At 45.4% G+C, this 21,092-nt stretch overlaps 1 protein-coding gene across 1 annotated transcript in view; it reads right to left on the bottom strand.

The window, feature by feature from the left end:
- arhgef11 (Rho guanine nucleotide exchange factor (GEF) 11) overlaps positions 1 to 20,757 on the bottom strand; it is a 52,490-nt gene extending 31,733 nt beyond the window's left edge. Inside the window, exons 1-19 of the mRNA XM_083640745.1 lie at positions 20,617 to 20,757; positions 17,997 to 18,094; positions 16,471 to 16,575; positions 14,457 to 14,506; positions 11,858 to 11,915; positions 10,932 to 11,131; positions 10,535 to 10,606; positions 9,663 to 9,770; positions 7,300 to 7,348; positions 6,360 to 6,400; positions 6,157 to 6,252; positions 4,575 to 4,643; positions 4,235 to 4,339; positions 3,780 to 3,878; positions 3,006 to 3,048; positions 2,586 to 2,682; positions 2,264 to 2,386; positions 383 to 406; positions 3 to 132 (exon numbers count right to left, since the gene is read on the bottom strand). Coding sequence (XP_083496871.1) covers positions 3 to 132; positions 383 to 406; positions 2,264 to 2,386; positions 2,586 to 2,682; positions 3,006 to 3,048; positions 3,780 to 3,878; positions 4,235 to 4,339; positions 4,575 to 4,643; positions 6,157 to 6,252; positions 6,360 to 6,400; positions 7,300 to 7,348; positions 9,663 to 9,770; positions 10,535 to 10,606; positions 10,932 to 11,131; positions 11,858 to 11,915; positions 14,457 to 14,506; positions 16,471 to 16,575; positions 17,997 to 18,094; positions 20,617 to 20,651 — 1,602 coding nt within the window. The 5' untranslated portion in view covers positions 20,652 to 20,757. The remainder of the gene's footprint in view (positions 1 to 2; positions 133 to 382; positions 407 to 2,263; positions 2,387 to 2,585; positions 2,683 to 3,005; positions 3,049 to 3,779; positions 3,879 to 4,234; positions 4,340 to 4,574; positions 4,644 to 6,156; positions 6,253 to 6,359; positions 6,401 to 7,299; positions 7,349 to 9,662; positions 9,771 to 10,534; positions 10,607 to 10,931; positions 11,132 to 11,857; positions 11,916 to 14,456; positions 14,507 to 16,470; positions 16,576 to 17,996; positions 18,095 to 20,616) is intronic.
- Between the last annotated feature and the right edge of the window lie 335 nt (positions 20,758 to 21,092).

Below are 21,092 nucleotides of genomic sequence, written 5' to 3'. Positions count from 1 at the left end.
ACCTTCTTGGTCTTGGGGAAGAAAGCCAGCCACTTCTCCTTCTCCGTGCTCAGACCTGGGAACACCTTGGAGTCTCGTAGCTTGATGCCGGAATGGCGCAGGTAGAGCAGCACCGCCGACGCCAGAGGAGAACTGCGGGGGAGACGAGAGAAGGGGAGGGGAGGAATGGAGAGACAGAGAGAGAGAGAGAGAAATGGAGAGAGAGCGCAAGCGTGACGGGTATAGATAAAAGAAAAAGTCAGGGGGATAGCAGGGGAAATACAGAGAGACAGAGAGAGAGAGACAGAGAAGGTGTTGAGACAGAGAAGTGAAACGCTCAAAGCGATATTTTGTTTTTTAAATCACATTCCAGCTGACAGACGAGACGAGACACTTCCTTTACCTTCTGTCCTCTTCGTGCTTTGATCTGGTGCAGGAAGGAAAACAGAGACATAAAAACAGGACGTTAATTCTCTCCACAGCAAACAGCAGCTTCGGCTTCCTTCAAACTTCAATCCAGTTCATTCAGAGGTGCAAACACGACATGTTGAGTACCGCCGTCATGTGATGGGTGTCCGCCTCTGTGTGTGTGTGTGTGTGTGTGCGTGCGTGTGTGTGCGTGTGTGTGTGTGTGTGCGTGTGCGTGTGTGTGTGTGCGTGTGTAGTCGATAGAATAAATGTCATGTGACTGCCTGGGTTCGCGGTTGTGCCAATGACCTTTGGTATGGTATCTTAGGTGCGCTCCCTCTGCCGTTTTGTAATAACGTTTTTTATTGGTCTGCTAACATCTGACACTGTCGCTAGGCAACCCTGCTTCACCTGTGTGTGTGTGTGTGTGTGTGTGTGTGTGTGTGTTCCAGTTATGATGTTACTACCGTATTTAAGTCCCCACCAGGGCCATATATGCAAGTAAACCCATGTATAATTGGCTAACAGGTGGTTTCATACCTGCGGCAGGTAACGAGCTTTTTTTGTCCACCTGCTATAATAGTTCGACCGACTACTTTCAATTTAAATGTTCAAACGGTTGGTAAACATGCTTGTCCGACGTATCTAGGCTTTCTTCTGTGTTTGTTTCATGTAGTGTTAGCTAGCTAATAACGTTTGTTTACAACTGTCAAACTCGCTGTTTTTTTTGCAGACTCGTTAACGTTACGTTACAGACAGAGGCTACTGACGCCGCTCGGATACAGCTTGGAACCCGGATGTTGTAGCTGTAGTAAGCCTGTGCCGCCGAATCCAGAGTTCTCTTTGCTCATGTTTGCCCTTTGCAGAGGGAATTCTGAATAATCCAAATCTTGACCCGCTCTTTATGGTCACTGGACACCCAACAACACAACACGAACGAACCATGTTTGTCTTCTTTGTCTGTTTTTGTCTTCAACACGTCAGTTTGTGCGGAGGTAACCGGAACCAGGGGTAACCGGAAGTAAATGTAAACCTCCCCGGTGATTTGGTCTATTCACCTTATTCTTTGCCCATACAAGGACGCTTCTGCATGACGTAATTTTGTCATCGTCTTTCCGGTTTTAGACATGGAAGTAGATAACGCAGCTTACCGTAGTCATTTAGACTTGCCAAAAAGCTGTTTTCAAGCACACACAAACATTTTTTTAAATATTTTTCGGGTGAGAACGTAACATATATGTGACCAGTTTATCAGAATAACGCCTATTTGGAAATATTTAACAAGCAGCGAGGACCGGGAGCGCTGACTGTGCTGACACCGGTCGGACTAGCTATCTGTCAAACCCTACTGTAGTTAGGCTACTGGCAGTGAGAAAACACTGTCGATGTGCTTTTGTAACTAACGTTAAATGCCGACCGGGTACAGCCATCGGCTCCTCGCAGCAGTAACGCTATGAACATGTGACTGAAGTTGGCTGCAGTGTAGCTTAATTCTGAATGTTGCCAAACTTCATTCATTATTATAGTGACGTTTTGTTTTGAAATTGGCCGCCAACTAGCGCTGAACCGGAAGAACAAATACAATTGCGTGTAACGCGGAAGAGAGAGAAAAAGTGGGCGTGGTGAATAAGGTGAATAGGCCTGTAAGGATATCTATTACTATCTAATGCCTTCACCACTGCTTTTGGAATCATAAAGGTGACTAGTTTGCATCCCTGACATTGAACGAATACCGACGTCCAAATCCACCTGCTCATCCCCACGAGAATCCACCTGCTACTTATTCTTTTCATACGATCTCACTATTTTAGAGAACCAGAACCTGGCTTCAAGCGTTCTCATGGAGCTTCTCAGAGCAGAAGTCAGACAGACTCACAGTATCTCCCAGAGGGCGGTGACCTGTCTGTCGACCACCTGTCTCTCTTTCGCCGGGTCTCCGTCCAGCTGATGCAGGTCTCCTTCTCCAAACAGTGAGCCAAGACCCATCATCTGCTTGTTCCTATGAGAGACACACACAAAAAACACACACAGACACAAACACACACACACATACATACACACACACACACACACACATAAACAACAGGTCAGCATGGCCTCTTAAAAAGGGTGGTGCTGAAACACAGTAGTCGGTTAACTTTCCCTTGGTAAATAATGTTAACCAAAACCAAAACAACAACACTAGCAGATGGGACTACCTGTAGTCCTGTATCTGGTCCTGGATGTCTGGCAGGACCTGCTGCTGCAGCTCAGACAGAGGCCCTCTGATGTCCTCCTGGGCGTGGAGACGACTCTCTGGAGAACATTGTGTCAGTGGATGAAAAGACACTGTTTCGCACATTACAGGACAGCCAGCGCAGACTGGTTACAACAGGGGTTCTCAAAGTCAGAGACTGTGGGCCTCCCGCAGACAAAGCTTGGAAAAAGGCGGCCCCCCTCGGCCCCCCTAATGTAATATTTTTTCTTTGAAAACACTTTGAAAACCCCTGGGTTACAAAAATTCACATTTTCAATATATATGAGACATATTTGACATAATGTGACATAACGGGTCTTCGATGAGATGCGTGTATATGTAATATATACTGCAAAAGAATGACGTCCATAAGGAGTCTTACCTATATCTGTGAGGTACTCCTCTCGTACTTTGATTTTCAAAGGCTAAAATGAAAAAGAAAACATTATAACCCTGAAATGAATGGCTGCCGTCGCAGGAGGTTACAGTAACGAGATGAGATGCTGTGCAGGGTTCATACACACAATTCATTTAAAAAATCCATACTTTTTTCCAGACAATAATTTCTTGGCTAGATCAGAAGATTTTTTGTCAGTGTTCAACAAACTAATAATTGCTAGTAGGAATAACAAGTAAACTAGGCCATATTATTCAAAATCTGAGGATTATTCTTCCCAACAACCAAAACCGCCATAATGTGAACTAGAAGTGGAATTTCATTGTCAAGTTTTCCTAAAAGATTTGGGCAATATCCAAAATGTACTGTAATCTCTGCTTCCAGCAAAGAGAAATAGTGATGAAGCAACTTTTCTTCTTCTAAGTGATTATTTTGAAGGTTTTCATGGAGAAAAGCATTTTGGTCCAATTTAAATGTGGCTGAGCCCTTCAGGTTCCCTGCTTAGTGCATATTAAGTAGGGAATATATACATATAATCCATTAGACACTTGAACTGAACATTCACATAATACTACTTAACAGCTCCGTTTTTACTGCATAAATACTGAAATGTTCCAACCTCTTCTTGTTTCTCAAAATGACTTTGGCAACATCAAGAAGACAGTTGCCAGTTGACTGATTTCCTGTGACGGTATTTACATTTTTCATATACATTTTTCTCGGGCCACAATGTGAACATGTTGGCATGTTGGTACATACAGCGTCTGGGTCCAGGAAGTGGGAGCAGATCTGAGGGGCGAGGGAGCGGGCGTCTTTGGTGCTGGAACCCAGGTAGGCCTCCACCGACAGGTAAAACAACTAAAACACACACACACACACACACACACACACACACACACACACACACACACACACACACATGAGATGACATGTATTGTACAGTACAGTATATACACACATTAGGCAATGAGTTTAACACACTAAGCAAAGCCTCACAGAGCTTTTTATAAAAAGACATGAAGATTAGATTTGAGCTTTTATGCATACGCGGTGATCTGATCTGGAGCGACTTAATGAGTTCAACGGTACAATATGTTGAAACTCCTACATCACCTACATGACAAGCAATCAGCAGAGATCAACAGAGAGACAGACAGCTAGACCGAGCTAAAGAGAACAGAAGAAGGATAGAAGCAGGTAGGGAGTTGACTGACCAGAGGGTTGGGGTCCAGCAGCTGGGTGAAGACGTATCTCATGAACACCGTCATGTGGGCCGGCCGAGACTTCAGCATCTCGATGTCCTGGAATGGACCGTCCATCTGGGAGGGGGGGGGGGGGGAGGGAGAGAGAAGGAGAGGGAGAGGGAGGAGGGGGAGGGGGAGAGAGAGAGGGAGAGAGAGGAAGAGGGAGAGAGAGAGAGACAATATATGGATGGAAGGATGGAGAGTAGGAAAGAAAGGGAAGACGGTTATAAATTAGCTACACGCACCAGCAGGGTGAATGTAGATTGATGGATGCTGAGACTGATCGGGATGCAAGAAAAGTCTCTCTCACCTCATTGAATGCATAGCCGTCATCTTCTTCATCCTCTTCCTCAGGGCCAATAATCTGGGGCTTTCCACCCTTCACACACACACACACACACACACACACACACACACACACACACACACAGTTGGTTGTTGGTTGGCTTAGCAAGCGCTAGAGCGGCCACGATTAATCGATTAGTCGATGGTCAGAAAATTAATCGACGACTATTTTGATAATCGATTAATTGTTTTGAGTACAATTTTAAGAGAAAAGGTCTAAATTCTCTCGTTCCAGCTTCTTAAATGTGAATATTTTCTGGTTTCTTTACTCCTGTATGACAGTAAACTGATATTATCTTTGAGTTGTGGACAAAACAAGACATTTGAGGGCGTCATCTATCTTGGACTTAGGGGCAACACCTACTGTACGTAATAACACTGGTGTTGGAGTTTTGACATGAGAACTAAAAATGTCTTGGTCATAGCGACCTTCATTCGTTCATTGTGATGAAGTTTCGTTATGACCGACATGTACGTCTCTATGCAGTGTGCGGACTCTACTACTGATCATCTCTTAGTCCTGTTAGCACCTGCAACACTGGGTGGATGTGCTACTGATCATCTGTTAGTCCTGTTAGCACCTGCAACACTGGGTGGATGTGCGTGCTTCTACTTTGGTCTGAACTCAAACATGTCTTCTCATTGATGGATATTTTATTGGAAGAAAATCTAATCTGGCCATTCTAGAAAATGCTGCTGTCACGTGAAAACCTCGTAAGCCCAGTTTGAGTGATTTTTATGATTTCACTTCAACTGAAGGAGTTCATGGTCTTCTATGGGGTGAGAAAATTTATGGTTGGGTTTATAAAACCCATTACAAACGCAATTGGATGAATTCAAAAATGGATGACGGTCAAGCTAAACAACAAACACAGATGGATGTATGAATGTTAAAGAAAGAAATTTACTTTATAATGAAATTTGAAATGTGCTTGCATTTAAAGGATGGCTTAACCGGTAATCAACCCACTTTGTATCAATAATCTTGGTAAAATAAGCACATGGTCAGTGTTTTGCCTTCTCTCTCTGTTTACCTCACGGAGAAAATGCTCCTGCTGCTGCCTGCAGAAACTCCGCCCCCACCAGCTGCAAGTCATTAAGGCTCGTTAAGGCTCTCAATGTGATGTGTGCACACTTAAAAAATATAAATAAACAATAACAGCTGTACTTGGAGCAGATTCTGCCTCTCCAGCACAACTTCCGCAGCTCCATTGTGATGTAAAACGCATCAGAACAGAGCGCTTTGGCAGAGGAGGAAATGGGAGATCTCCATGAGGAAAACACAGAGAGAGGTAAACACTGGCCATGTGCTTATATTACCCAGATTATTAATGATACAATGTGGGTTGATTACCGGTAAAGCCATCCTTTAACAAAAAGGTAATGGGGAAAAAATACTCGCTATTCAAAAACAATACTCAGCTGTACACAGGGGGCGGGGCTAGGAACTCTGTGTATTTTTACATTGTGTCTGTGTGTTGTTTGTGTGTATTGGCTCTTGACAGTTAGGTTTCTCCGGTGACTGCGTATGCGCGTGTCCATCTCACCGAGTCGGAGAAGGCGCGCGTGTCGGAGCCCTGCCGTCGGTGTTGGGGGGTCCTGAAGGAGCAGGATGAGGGCGAGGACTGGGGGCTCTCAAAGGCCTGGGGGGGGGGGGGGGGGGGGGGGGGGTTGGAAGAGGGAGGCGGCATGAGTGGGACCATCAAACACACTCACAGCAATTTATGAAAAAACTAATTGTACAGCCTACCGGCTCCATGTCTCCTTCGCTCGAGTCCACCGATAATCGACCTGGCGAAGCACAAAAGCCATTTAAATAGCAGGTCAAATATATCGTACGCCACTTGGTGCAGGTTTTGATCCAACAGACGTTAAATACACTAGCAGAGATGTTTGAGTGACACCTCTTGGGGAACCTGGGCTGGGCTGGCCTGGCCTCAGGAAGCAATGGCATACACAAAGAAAATAATACAAAGTCAGAATAGAGCAAGAGGGCTTTTTTACATGATGTTCAACCCGAAAAAAATGATCAACTCTTTCTGAGTTGAAAATAGGCCTGCCGTGCACAGTACCTAGGGCTAGTGTCCTAGAGAGAGAGTGGCGTCAGCGGAGGACCAAAATGCGTGACTCGTTAGCCAATGAACAGCCAGGAAGGGGTCTCGCGCTACTTTTGAATGCTACAATAAAGCTGATAATGTACAATTTGATTAAAAAAAAAAAAAAAACTAAAAACTTTCAGAGTACAACGCAAACTGTCCATTTTGCTGCAACTCGACAGTGCTGCTTAATCCAGGACCTTACTTCCTGGAACTCTTGAGAGTAAAAGAAACTGGTCCATTGGAGTGAATGGAGATGTTGAGACTCTGCCTAGGGCCAGGTAGTGAAAAATGAAACCATAGGTGTAGGGGCAGGGGTATAAAAAAAAAAAAAAAAAATTTAAAGCTTGAAAATACTGGATTCTTACTATGAGATATATTTCTCCCCCTTTTGCAAATTTCTCAGGGTACCCAGAAAGTACACTGAGCAGAGCATGATTGTAGTTTGAAAAAGAACATGACATGAGCAACAGATAACACAAACTAATTTAATAGTGGGCACAGAAAGAACTTCCTGGGCACAGAAAGACAAAGGTCATGTTTAGAAAGGGTATTGAGTTGAAAGTATAATAATGAAGGTAATGACACACAAACCTTCTCCTGCTATGAGATAGTTGGTGACAGACTCTGATCGGGTTCCCTCCTGCAGAGGCACAACAAAACATCAGGGAGATGACACAACAGATGGAACTCAATCCTCCTGTGACACTGGACTGACTCTATATTACTAAACTCCTAGTATTATATATAATATATATTATATATCTCCCTATATTACTAAGGCATCGACTCCTCGGCTCGCCCGCTGCGCACCACTGATGATGTCACAATGCCTGACATCACCGATGATGTCACGATGCCTCTTATGACATCACCGATGAGGTCACAACGCCTATGTGACATCACTGATGACATCGCTTCCCGGGGACAGACATGTAAACAGAGCGGCACTGCGCGGAGGTGGAAGTTTCGCACTGCACAGGAAGCCTCAAAAAAAGGTACGGCTGTCCCAGAGTCTATTTACGTGCTGAAATAGACTCTGGGTTCACAGAGTGACGTCATGGTGTCCTAACTGCTCGAATCGTCACCCTCCACTGCGATTGTCCTGCGTTGGTCACATCCGGTCTGACGCACTCTCCGGTCTTTTCGTGAGGATATTCATTTCAGTCAAGACAAATCTCAAGTAAATGACTAAAGCTTCTGGCATACTCTTCGTGCACGCGCTGGAGGCGGGGCTCCGAGGAGGGCGCGCGCACTCTGCGCGGGCCAAAACAGAACATACTCAGTGCGCCGCTCCAGGCGCCAGGCAGTCTGAATGAATGAATGAAATTGAATGTAACGTTCCCAATTCTATGTATTAAATTATAAAAAACGACCCTCAACATTTGGGAAGGCTAAGCCACACAACTAGTTCGTTATAATCGAACGTCATGCTTCAAAGGCGACTTTACGATGGTGAGGACTCAATCACAGCAGATATCCGCTGATAGCCTACCACGGAGATCTCACAGGCACAGGCAGCAAAACCCAACGCGCTGATAGAAAAGTTTCCATGAACGCGCCGCGCTGCGCTCGGGCCTCGCCCCCCGATTATGACGTCATCGCACGGGGCGTGCGATGACGTCATAATCGCCGCGCGCCCTATGCGCTTGGCTGGGCGCGAAGAGTATGCCACAAGCTTAAGGTGGGAATTTCGTCATTTTAGGGGGTGTGGCCATTAGGACTTCGGCGTCGCAAATTTTTTTGGGGGGGGGGGCACAAGGCCACATGGCAGGGCACAAAGGCCACATGGCAGGGCACAAAGGCCACATGGCAGGGCACAAAGGCCACATGGCAGGGCACAAAGGCCACATGGCAGGGCACAAAGGCCACATGGCAGGGCACAAAGGCCATTGCTCTATTGACATTGAGAAGAGCGATTTTGAGGCGTACCCAGGCAGCTGAAACGTTCATCGAGTACTGACGTGATGACAGAGTACTCCTGCCCAACCATTCCCTAATGCATAATAATAGTGAAACGGTGCTTTTTCCTAATATAATCGTACCATCAAAATTAGGGCTGGGTTAAAAAAAAGATTTTGAATCGATCGATTTTTATTTGAATCCTTTGATATCGATTCATATGTCCAGAGATCGTTTTTTTTTTATTAAAAAATTAATAAAAAATTAATAAACATAGGCTATAATATTATAGGCTGTGTGTGTGGTAGTTGAAACATAGTTTCAAGTTGACGTTTATTTATGTTTGTAGTTGAAACAAAAACATAAATACTGTAGGCTACATAAATGGAAATGTTTGATCATTAATATCTACTTTTAGAAATTATATAGGCTGAAATCAAATCACTGTGCATAATTGTGAAAGTGTCTTTATTGACAGATGAAAAGGCTGTTATTTCCTTTGTCACCACCTGGTGACAATAAATATATGTGTAACTAAAACCATTAAAATTGACAACCGGTCCGCAACTTTTTTCCCCTATGTATCTACCGGTCCTTGGCGCAAAAAAGGTTGGGACCCCTGTGTTACATAACTGGACAGTCATGTAATTCAGGTTACAGCTCAAAAAACATGTTTTAGTATCACTAACCAAATCAATATTGAAATTAATCGAATCGGAATCGAATCGGGATTAATCGATTCGGAACCTTGTGAATCGAATCGATTCTTGAAATTTGAACCAATACCCAGCCCTAATCAAAATGTATAATGGTTGCATGCCTCCTCACGTTCAGTACATCTCATATTTAGTTTGTTATCCCTTCAAATTGAACTAGCTCCACCAGCAGCAAACAAACATAAAGGAACTCATTTCAAGGATGTTTCTAAAATGTCTTCAACAGAAAACCTTTCTCTGCCTGTGAAACACAAGTTGAATATTCCATGAGTTTGATGTTTTCCATGACAGTAGGAAGTCTGTGGAATGTGGAGGAGGATGACGGTGCAGCTTCCTCACCAGATCTTGCTGAATCTTCACCCGGACTTGGTCAGTTCTCCTCTTGGCACTTTCAATCCGCACCTCCAGAGACGGCGAGGGGTTCCGCGACAGCTCCGCCTGCAAGTCCTGCGGGGACGGGGACGGGGACGGGGGGGGACGGGACGGGGGTGGGGACGGGGACGGGTGTTATTCAGGGTTAATCACATGAGCGATTGGCCGCAGAAGAAGAAGGCAATTCAGGTGAGAAATCGTTCATCCTAACCGGTTAAGCCGACAGCGTGATGTCCAAAATGGGGGTCAGTGTCTAGCTCGAGGACACTTCAGAAAGCACTTTAGGAAATCAAAGTGACAGAGTGTGTGTGTGTGTGTGTGTGTGTGTGTGTGTGTGTGTGTGTGTGTGTGTGTGTGTGTGTGTGTGTGTGTGTGTGTGTGTGTGTGTGTGTGTGTGTGTGTGTGTGTGTGTGTGATTCATCGGATCAGCCAAAAATAACAAATACATCTAAGTGCTACTTTGGCATTTTCTTCCTCCAATTGTTATTGGGGGAAGGAAACATTCAAATAAACTATGCAAACGGTGCATACTTTGAATTTCAATAAACAAATAAATGTAATAATAATTATTTCCTCCAAAAAATAGAGTTGGGATAAATCAACTCTATTAATGGTAAATGATTTGCTACACAACACGTACAGTAGACAAATGTCACTGAAAACAGTGGTGCATGGAATCATGGAAGAATCATTATGCTCAACCTGGAAACCACGGTGAAACGGTGCACACGGTTTATCAGATTGAACAGATTGAAGTGTGTGTGTGTGTGCGTGTGCGTGTGCGTGTGTGTGTGTGTGCGTGTGTGTGTGTGTGTGTGTGCGTGTGTGTGTGTGTGTACCTGGAGCTCAGCCTCTCCCTGCTGCAGCATTTTCCTGAGGATCTGACTGCCATGTTTCTTTACTTCTGGGTCCTGAAAAGCACATTTACAGCAGAAATTCAGTCCAAGAGACGTCATTTTCATCATGCACAGTAAAGTGGGTACAATATTTTTCATGGTTCCTATATTTTCCATTTCAAAATCACACTTTTTTTCCTGGATTTTGAAATTTGACACGATGATTTTTGCACAGTGCATGCTGATAGTGGTTAGGAAATTAGGTCATATCAATCCAAAGCTAAAGATGACTGAGATTACTAGCTGCTAGAGAGCTTCACATAAACCCTGGAGGTGTGTTTGTCTCATAAACCCTGGAGGTGTGTTTGTCTGGAAGTGTGTTTGTCTCCGTTTCAATCACCTGTAGTGGTTTGGGTCCAGTGATTCTTTGGGAAGGGCTGCTGGCCAGTCCAGAGGGCAGCGGTGGAGGGGGAGGGGGCGGGGCCTCCCCACCCAGAGACGTCCTTTGATTGGGCAAGAGGTCCGTGGGGAGGGGCTCTAGGGGTAGAGGGACAGCGGAAGGGGGCGGACCTTGTAGCGTGAGGGCGACGTAGGTCCCAGCTATGGCGTGACAGAGAGATGTATTAAAAACATCAGAGAGTGATATGGTGATAAAAACACACTCCTACATATTTATATATATATATATAAAAACATATATAAAAGATATATAAAAACATATATATGTTACATATTTCACTGGTGGATTCATTATTATTCACATGTTTTTATTGATTTCCACATACATTGTATTCCTGCGTGGAATCATATACTCTACATTCCAAAGTGCTACAGAAATAGTTCATAATTTATTTTAGATTTGTTTTCTTCTTTTTACATGAAAGGGATAGTTAGATATTTTTGTTGATGTGTGGTTGTATGAGGTACTTGCTGACAGTCAGTGGACTACATGCAGTAGTCCACTGACAGCCGGTGCGGTCCCAGTTTGGAGAAATGCCAGCCACCTTCTTGCAGCACCTCGCTACAGTGAAGATTTCAGCTCAAAACAGGGTATAAATGGGCTTCATTTTTCAAGTCAACTTGACATCTCAGGGCTTGTGGAGACTTGGATTACGCCAGGTGAGCAGTATGGAAGCATCTTATGTTTTTTTCTACTTGCCTGACGCAGCCGGTCTCCACTTCTCTAAAGCGCCGGCTGCATTTTACTGCATGTAGTACACTGACTGTCAGCAAAGACCTCTATACAACCACACATCAAAAAAATCTGAACTATCCCTTTAATTATTGGGGGGGGCGGGACTTATTTCACAAGTTGTTTGTACTCACATTTGATGAGCTTTACCACCTCTTGATGGGTCATGGCAGACACCAGCGAGCCGTTCACCTGAGAGAGAGAGAGAGAGAGAGAGAGGAGGGAGAGAGAGAGAGAGAGAGAGGAGGGAGAGAGAGAGAGAGAGAGAGGAGGGAGAGAGAGAGAGAGAGAGAGAGGAGGGAGAGAGAGAGAGAGAGAGAGAGTGAGAGAGAGAGAGGAGGGTAGAGAGCGAGAGAGAGGAGGAGAGAGTAGGGAGAGAGAGGAGGGAGAGAGAGAGAGAGAGGAGGGAGAGAGACAGAGAGAGAGAGGAGGGGTAGAGAGAGAGCGAGAGAGAGGAGAGAGTAGGGAGAGAGACAGAGAGATAGAGGGGTAGAGAGAGAGCGAGAGAGAGGAGAGAGAGTAGGGAGAGAGACAGAGAGAGAGGAGGGGTAGAGAGAGAGAGGAGGGAGAGAGACAGAGAGAGAGAGGAGGGGTAGAGAGAGAGCGAGAGAGAGGAGAGAGAGTAGGGAGAGAGACAGAGAGAGAGGAGGGGTAGAGAGAGAGAGGAGGAGAGAGAGAGGAGGGGTAGAGAGAGAGTGAGAGAGAGGAGGAGAGAGAGTAGGGAGAGAGACAGAGAGAGAGGAGGGGTAGAGAGAGTAGGGAGAGAGACAGAGAGAGAGGAGGGGTAGAGAGAGAGAGGAGGAGAGAGACAGAGAGAGGATGGAGGAAGATACGCAAAATAGGGATGCACCGATTGCCATTTTCTTGGCCGATTCCGATTTCCGATTTTTGAATAGTCTGACTTGCCGATACCGATTTTTGCCGATTCCGATTTTTTTTTCTAAAAACAACAATTGACAGCTTACACAAACGTTTTTGTAACTTTGTTTGAAAATTAAGATTCATAGAACAATTCTTACATCTAATGGGGATCCAAATAAACAAATAAACAATTCTTATCATTTGCATGAAGTAGGACCATTTCACTCAAACACATCTCAAAATAAAAGTGTTCCAGGTTAGGCTACTGGACAGAGCTTTTTTGTGCAAATACAATGAATACAAAAATGTAATTAAATCCAATAGCCTATATCCCACAGCTATCATGCATTTACTTTTCCAAAAGAAAACAGGTGCAACAGAACATCAAAATGATCCATGGACAAGGAGTTTATAGCCTGGCTCCAGACCAGTCCTCTTGAGTAGAGGGGAAATGAGTTTATGAGTTACAGTAACGATCTTCAGTCTGAATATCAGGCGGAGTTTACACACAGTCCGAAGTTTGGTATGCGTATTTTTATCTGCCATCCGAAAAAATATCGTCACGCACAGAAATCCTTGCACACTTGTCAGGCCGATGCATTTTTATTATTATGTCCGTCGTTCTCATGTCGTTCTATTTGCAATACGAAACAAATAGTCTCTCCTGTATCAACGTTACAACATGACTTGACAGGCTGAGGCAGCAGCGCTGATGTGGAATGGAAAATGCAGGTCGGGGAATGGTTATACTGGACACAATGCTCGCGTTCACCTCGCCAAGCCGGCTGTGCGCTGTGGCCGGGTGCAGCAGCACTGCTTCCCGGGGAGAGAGAGCAGAGAGAGGGGGGCCAGTGAGGTGAAGCGAGCCGCTCAGACTGGACTCCAGCCGAGCGGGACTCGGCCGCATCTCTGTCTCCACGGCTTATTTTCGACTTGCATGTGTGACAAACTGCGAGATTTGTCTACTTCACTGACGGTGAAAAAAATCCACAACGAGGAAGGTATGCTGGCGTGTGTGGTGTAGTGGCTGGGTGCCTGTCTCGGTGCTTTAGCGTGCGCGCACGTCATGTGAAAATCGGCTCACAGAATCGGCTATTTAGAGTGACCGGCGCAGATCACCGATCGAGGCCGATCACGTGAAGATCGGCCATTTCCGGTCACGTGCCGATCGATCGGTGCATCCCTAACGCAAAATAAAATTTGCGACTTTGAAAGCAGCAAGAAACCAATCGACCCTCTCAGATTAAGGGGAGGCTTTGCCGATCCTCAACCCACTTTGCATCATTCCAATGTCAGCAGTGACAGTACACAGATAACCAGCCTTCACCTTGTCCCCACTGAGAGCTCTGCACTGAGAGCTCTGCAGCAGATTCCAGCATGTCCGTGTCCAGAATGACACGTTACGCCTCATTCTGGACACGTGTCCAGAAGGACACGTTACGAGTCATTCTGGACACGGACGTGAACCGATGTTGCTCGAGGGGGCGGCTGTTACGACTTCTTTTTATTCTCTCTGTATTCAGCACATCCACAGAATATCACATCAAGAGCCTTAACGCGCTTTAACCCATTGATACCTGATGCAGCATTTGTGTGTGTATCCCTTTAAGACCGCGAACCGCGTTAACGCGGTTCGCTGTCTTAAAGGGATACACACACAAATGAGGGATATACACGCAAATGCTGCATCAGGTATCAATGGGTTAAGTCAAATGGACTAAATCCTTGACTGCGGCTGTCTTTCTGGTACGCACTGCATTCAGTGCCTTGTGTGGTAAACTCCACCCTTACGGTACACAAACTATGACAAAACAAACGCTAAGAGTTATTTGCACAGGCTATTTGCACCAGGTGTATAATAATAACAATAACCTTTATGATCCTGTCCCCTTCGTGGACTCCTGCCTTGACTGCTGCACCGCCTGTACAGGGAAACACAGGCGCACACAAAACAGTGGGTGAGCGGTTACTCGGTCGGCTCGCTTCAGGACAGTTTTGGGAACGTGGAAAAGTTGTGCACATTCATTTATTAATTAATTTTGAATATAAATGTACGGCAGACAAGAGTGCAGATCTACTTAAGAAAACAGAGGAAAAGCAGACAATAACTTCCAAAACTTTTCCAGGACCTAGAATATAATTTCCATGACCATTCGCAACGGTTACATACATGAAATGTACATTGTAGCACCGTGCCCTGGCTTCACCCCAAGATACTAGATTCACCAGCGTTCACATTTTTAAGTGGCCCAAGACTTGTCTCTCAAAATATACGATAAAGAATATCATGGAAATACCATGGATAACCGTGGGCTTCAGCGGATTGTCAAGCAAAGACAATTCAAAAATTTGGCGGAGATTCAGAGGGAGTGGACTGAGGCTGGAGTCAGTCATAACTGAGAAGTAACTGCTGATTTTCTTCACACTATTCTAATTTCTTGAAATACTGTTTTGGGGGTTTTCTGGAGCTGTAGGCCAAAATTATGAAAAATGAAACAAATAAAGGCTAGAAATATTTCACTTTGTGTGTAATGAATCTATAATCTACGAAAGTTTCACTTTTTGAAAGGAATTATGGAAAAAAACTAAGCTTATTCAAGCAAAAAGCAAGTTCACTTTGGGTTTCTTCCATTCAACTAAAGATGACAGCACTATTATACAGTATCTGTTCTCATGAGGGGGAAAAAAATCATTTAAAATTAAGCCCTTTTCCCACATGCGCTTTGTACCGCAAAATGACCGGAACGTGGTCAAATGGCTGCATGTGGGAAAGGCGCCGTGCCGGTATAAGCGCGACCCCGTCGTCGCGGCCATTTCACCAGTTTTGAGCTAGTCAGAAGAGCGGTATGCCGCGATAGACAGACAGGTGAGAAAGGGGTCCAGTCATTTTCCGCTATCAGTGGGCTGTGACTTCGTGGACCAGGTTGCACACAGTAGACAGTCCAACACCAAATACACAGCTGATTGTTCGATATTCCCCTGGTGTTGCGTACCACCAAAGGACTATTGCCAGTCGCAAACGCGCTTCCAGTGGTTTTCGCCACCGGGTGATCTTGCGTGCGGGTCGGACCAGACTCAGCACGTAATACCGGGACATGCGAAAATGACGCTTCCATTCCACGTCGTCAAAATTGTTCAGCGCCAGAGCATCTTCCCAAAATAAATTCCCTCCTGGTCTCTCTCGCTTCCAGACGGCTCTAGTCTCACGCAGCAGCGCAGAGGTACATAACACTGTCATGATCTGTCCCCGGTTTAGTCTATCTTCATATTCTGCGCGACACTCTCATGGGCGAGGTGTACACACGTTGCTTAATGTTCCAGCGGGCATAATCTAATCATTAGCGCACATTAAAGCAAACTGGCGAAATGATCTTGTGATAATAAGAGCAGTAGCCTATGTCAGCTTCATGTGTGTGTGTGCTGATTTTCCCCTCTCCTCTCTGCTCGCTCTCTGGCCACAGTCCGTCCTCCTCCTTCAGTCACAGCCCGACAGGGACTAAGCAACGTTGCCGACAGCCAAGGCAAGCCCGGACACATCAAATGAAGCCAGTCTGTAAAAAGTGCTTCAACGCGACGCAGGTGAACGGATAAACAAGCAAACTTATTTCACCATTCGGAGTTTTGCCGACACGTCACTCCCCACCCCCTCTGCAGTGCCGCCCCCCCCCCCCCCCCCACATACAGGCAATTTCGCTGATAGATTCCCACATGCCAGAGGAGAGGTGTGAAGGGAAATGTCCGATATTGACTTACAGGTAATTTTCCGGTACGCATGTGGGAAAACGGCTTTAGTGTGTGTGTGTGTGTGTGTGTGTGTGTGTGCGTGCGTGCGTGTGTGTGTGCGTGCGTGCGTGCGCGTGCGTGCGTGCGTGCGTGCGTGCCTCACCTGGTCGGACATTCTGCACCAGCTTGACCCTCTCACCACACACTGTGAAGCCGAAGCCGAGCTGGTCCTTCTGCACGACCACGCACCTCTGGACCAGACCGGTACCTGGGAGGGCAGGAGGGCAAAGAGAGAAGAAGAAGCAGGAGGATGAGTGAGAGGAGGCAGAGAAATAAGAGACAGAGTGAAATATTCAATGATTTTTTTAATCCCAGGAAATGTTGACTTGCAAAAGGCAATCGCAGCCTTTCATACAAACACAAAGCGTGCGAGCTGCGGAAAATGAAGTGACGGTGGCTTTTCCGTCACTTCGGCTTTCCTTTTCGCGTCCGTTTCGGCTATTCGCTAATAACGTTAAAACTGCATAGAAGACGTCAACTCGTCTCACAACAACAGTGGAAAATTACTGGAAAGTCGCGGTGCAAGTTGCTATTTAGACTGTAAACAGTGGAGCACGGACGCTGAAGAGGAAGTGACGGTGGCAGGAGAGGCGCGCTGTACAGGAAGCCGGCAAAAACGGTAGGGCTGTTCCCAGAGTGTAGTTTTCAAATAAAAATAGACTCTGGGTTCCCAGATTGATACCTACTTGATGCATTTGGGGCAACAGACCTATATATAAGATCGGTGTCGTTGTCACAGCCTGATGAACCCCATTGTGGGCGAAACATTGTTTGGTGTAGGGATGGGCATTTCTAGCAAAAACACTATTCGAAATTCGATGGCCAAATTCGAATTTAATTCGAAATTCGAAAATAAAAATAAAAATGTTAAAAAAATTAAAAATGTATTTTTTTTTGTGAGTGAAATGTTGCATTGTCTCCCCTGATTCTAAGTCTACGGCTTCATTAATTAATATAAAAAGCTTCTGCTGTGGATTTTTAGCTCAAACAAGCATTGCACCACTGAAGTAAAGAACATGTTACATGACATTGACATTTTCGAAAATAAAAAACAGTTTTGACAATCATGAGTGGTTCATTAAATATTTAGTAGGCTCAGGTCTGAGTGCCAAAGGGGTGCCAAAGTCACCCCCTCTCCCTCTTCATGGGATTTCATCCGCCATTCATTTTTCCATAAACCTTGCTTAAAATGCTTATAAAAATTGTTTTACTTGCTCAAACCAAGCGATTTGACTATACTTAGAATCAGGGGAGACAATGCAACATTTCACTCAATTCTTTTTTTTTTTTTTTTTTTTTTTTTTGAATTTCGAATTTCAATAATAAAAGTCGACCTTGATAATAACAACGATTATTCGAAAATTCGAAATTCGATGCCCATCCCTAGTTTGGTGTGGAATAGTTTAAGAACGGGTCGGGAAATCAATATTTTGTGTGCCGGCAATTTTGCAATCTTTAATGAAATCAAATAAAACTGAGCAAATGAGAACAAATCAAGATGCCAAAGATACCAGTGAAACACATCGAGGAGGAGCGACAAACGCTTTAAAGCAGGGAACAAGCTGACGGAAAAGAAATAAACTTAACAGCAGCCCTGAAACAGGAAATTAAATCTCGTGTTCCACCTACCGGCGCTCTCGGCGAGGACGTCGACCGGCGGCGGCGGTTCCCTCTGCTGGGCGGCCGAGGACTTGCGTTCCGAGTCCCCTATGGTTAGGCTGCTGAGCCTGGGGAGGGGGGGCGAGGGAGAGACAGAGGCCGAGCGTGAGACGCTAAGAAACCAAAGGAAGGCAGCAGAAGAAGAAGAAGCTGTGGGAGGGGCTGCCAGGTGGAAGTGTGGGAGAGGGGGAGATGGAGCACGCCAGAGAGACTCGTGGGGAAGCTCAGAGGGGAGAGGTATCTAGGGGGCATCAGAGATATGGGGAACGAGGGAGGGAGATCAGGACAGGAGGAGAGAATCAAGGCAGAATGCAGGATCAGATAAGTGGAGTAGAGAAGACTAGAGAGAGTGAGAGATCATCTCAATTATAGGATCGTTAGAAGCAGTCAGAAAGCAGTTGATAGTGAATACTCACCAAGCAGCGAAAGGACTGAAAGCGTGGCCGTGACAGAAAAGCAGGGGGGAAACAGAGAGAGGGTAGAAGGAGGGAGCAAGGAAAAGAGAGAGGACATTAAGAACGAAGGCCGGCCTGGAAGCAAAACGAATATAGACACTGACCGAGAGAACATAGAAATGGAAATCCAAGAGCAAATCAAGCCCACACCCTCGACACTACTCTTACAGATTGTCCACGCTGAGAGCAGCCACACACACAGGACTTTCCAAAGATCATCTATTGATTTAAGGGCGTATATAAAGAAAGGTCAAACAGTGTAAACACACTGACATGATGCGATCGCGTTCTTGAGGCACAATGATTGGCCGGCTTAAAGGTACAGCTCACCCTAAAACCCAAAATACATATTTTTCCTCTCACCTGTAGTGCTATTTATCCATCTATATCGTTTTGGGATAGTTGCCTGAGTTTTGGAGATGGCCGCAGAGATGTCTGCCTTCTCTTCAATACAATGGAACTGGATGGCACTCGGCTTGTGGTGCTCGAAGCACCCGAAAAATACATTTGAAAAACTCAACAGCAGCGTCATCTCTTTCCAAAAAATTTGAAATCATGACCCGGTTACTCAAGATAATGCACAGACTTTGTTATGAGCAGTTTCATGTAGGAACTATTTTCTTTCGCAGTCTCATGTAGGAACTAGCTAATCAGCTAGCGGGTGTAGTTCGGTCAAAAGAAAATAGTTCCTCCATGAAACTGCTCATAACAAAGTCTGTGGATTATCTTGAGTAACGGGGTCATGATTTCTGGAAAGAGACATCGCTGTTGAGTTTATCAAATGTATTTCTTTGGCACTTTGAGCACCACAAGCCGAGTGCCATCCAGTTCCATTGTATTGGAGAGAAGGCAGAAACTCTGCGGCCGATATCTCCAAAACTCAGGCCACTAACACAAAACGATATAGATGGAGAAATAGCACTGCAGGTGAGAGGGAATATATATGTATTTTGGATTTTAGGGTGAGCTGTTCCTTTAAAACTGAGAAAACTGCGCTGCTGCAGCTGCACAATCTGTAGGCGTAGCGACCCGCCCACCCTGACAAGAGCGCTCACTGGACAGCTCTCCTACCTGAACAGGTGGGGGGTTTTCTTACTGGCTGACCTGCTGTCACACGTCACACACACACACACACAGACATGGGGAGGTAGTGGGCACACACACACACGGACACGGACACAGAGAAAGTTGACGGCAGGAGAAAGAGGAAAGGCACATTGACATGATCGAGACAGACAGACAGACAGACAGACACAGACAGACAGACACACACAGACAGACAGACAGACAGTCAGACAGACAGACACAGACACACAGACAGAACAAGACGATCACAGCAACAGAAACACAGTGCAGGGCGGGGCTACATGGCCGGTGTGACGGCGATGACCGACAGCGACGCACATGTTTCACAGCAGGCCAAAGCTCTGAAGTAAACACAGCAGCTGAAGAGTCACAACATTCAAGAAACAAATAGACATCAAAACTCACAAATAACAGAATGTCAACATCACACTGAGTCTTTCGCTTAAAAATGTCCTTCTGAAGGCACTTCCACTACCTTCCAGACAGCAGCTTGCCTGACTAGTTCTTCCAGTGACCACACTGGGACCTTGCCCAGATCAATGTTGATTGGCTGAGCTGGGAGGGCTACATTTTTTCGACAAGATGTTAAAAAGCACCGTTACGCAGCGACACTTGTGGTAATAAATCAAAAAGCTACGTGCATATTGTTCAAGCCACATGATCACTAAAGGAGCCCTTTTTCTCATGAAGCCACAGCTATTTCACTTCCCAGTTTAACGCGCTGTGGCTTGTTTTGGTACATATTAAAAGAAAGTCTAAAATATGCAAAAAATATTTTTTTTCTTGTGTTTTGCACTGATATTTTAGGTGCATTATTACTTTATGATCATTTGGGTAATCCATAAATATTGTCTGCTATCTCTTTGCTGTGGCTTTGAGTCAGAATCAGAATCAGAAAGACTTTAATGATCCCCGGGGGGAAATTGGGACAAGTTACAGTAGCTCGCTCACAGAACACACATAGCATAAAATAAACCGTAGTAAATGCAATATTAAGCAAATAAGCAGAAAACACAACATGGCTAATAGCAAACATAGCAGTCTTGTACCTGTCCAGTGTGGAGGTAGGTTGGCGGAGACTCATGTCTGCAGCCTGCCGCGCTCCTCTGCTTACTGGTGCGGGGTCTCCACAGGTCCAACTCGGTCACTGGACCACCGTCGACGTCGTCGTCATCAGCATCATCTCTTTCCTCTTCCAAATGTTCTCAAGTCCACACAACGGGGCCCTCGGCTGTGCGTTGATAGGCCTTACTCTGGATCTTCAAGCTACTGTGTGTGTGTGTCAGCTACTGGGAAGCTGGTTCAGATCCGAGAGGCCACTGAGGATGCTCCTCATGTTTTCATCCAGCCTACTGTAACTGGTTCAGGTTGGATGTCAGTAGGTTTGTAGACAACCGATGAAGTGACCCACCTGATAATATACTGTTAAAACGATGACACAAGACAAGACTACCCTTCTCCACTAGGTTATATTGATGTATATGCAAGATAACCTGGTTAAAAATAAGCATTAAAACGAAGGAAA

This window comes from Poromitra crassiceps, assembly GCF_964638095.1.
Source record: "Poromitra crassiceps genome assembly, chromosome: 7".
NCBI lineage: Eukaryota > Metazoa > Chordata > Actinopteri > Beryciformes > Melamphaidae > Poromitra > Poromitra crassiceps.
The sequence above is the reverse complement of the archived record's forward strand: the minus strand, read 5'-3'. Positions and strand labels throughout refer to the sequence as shown.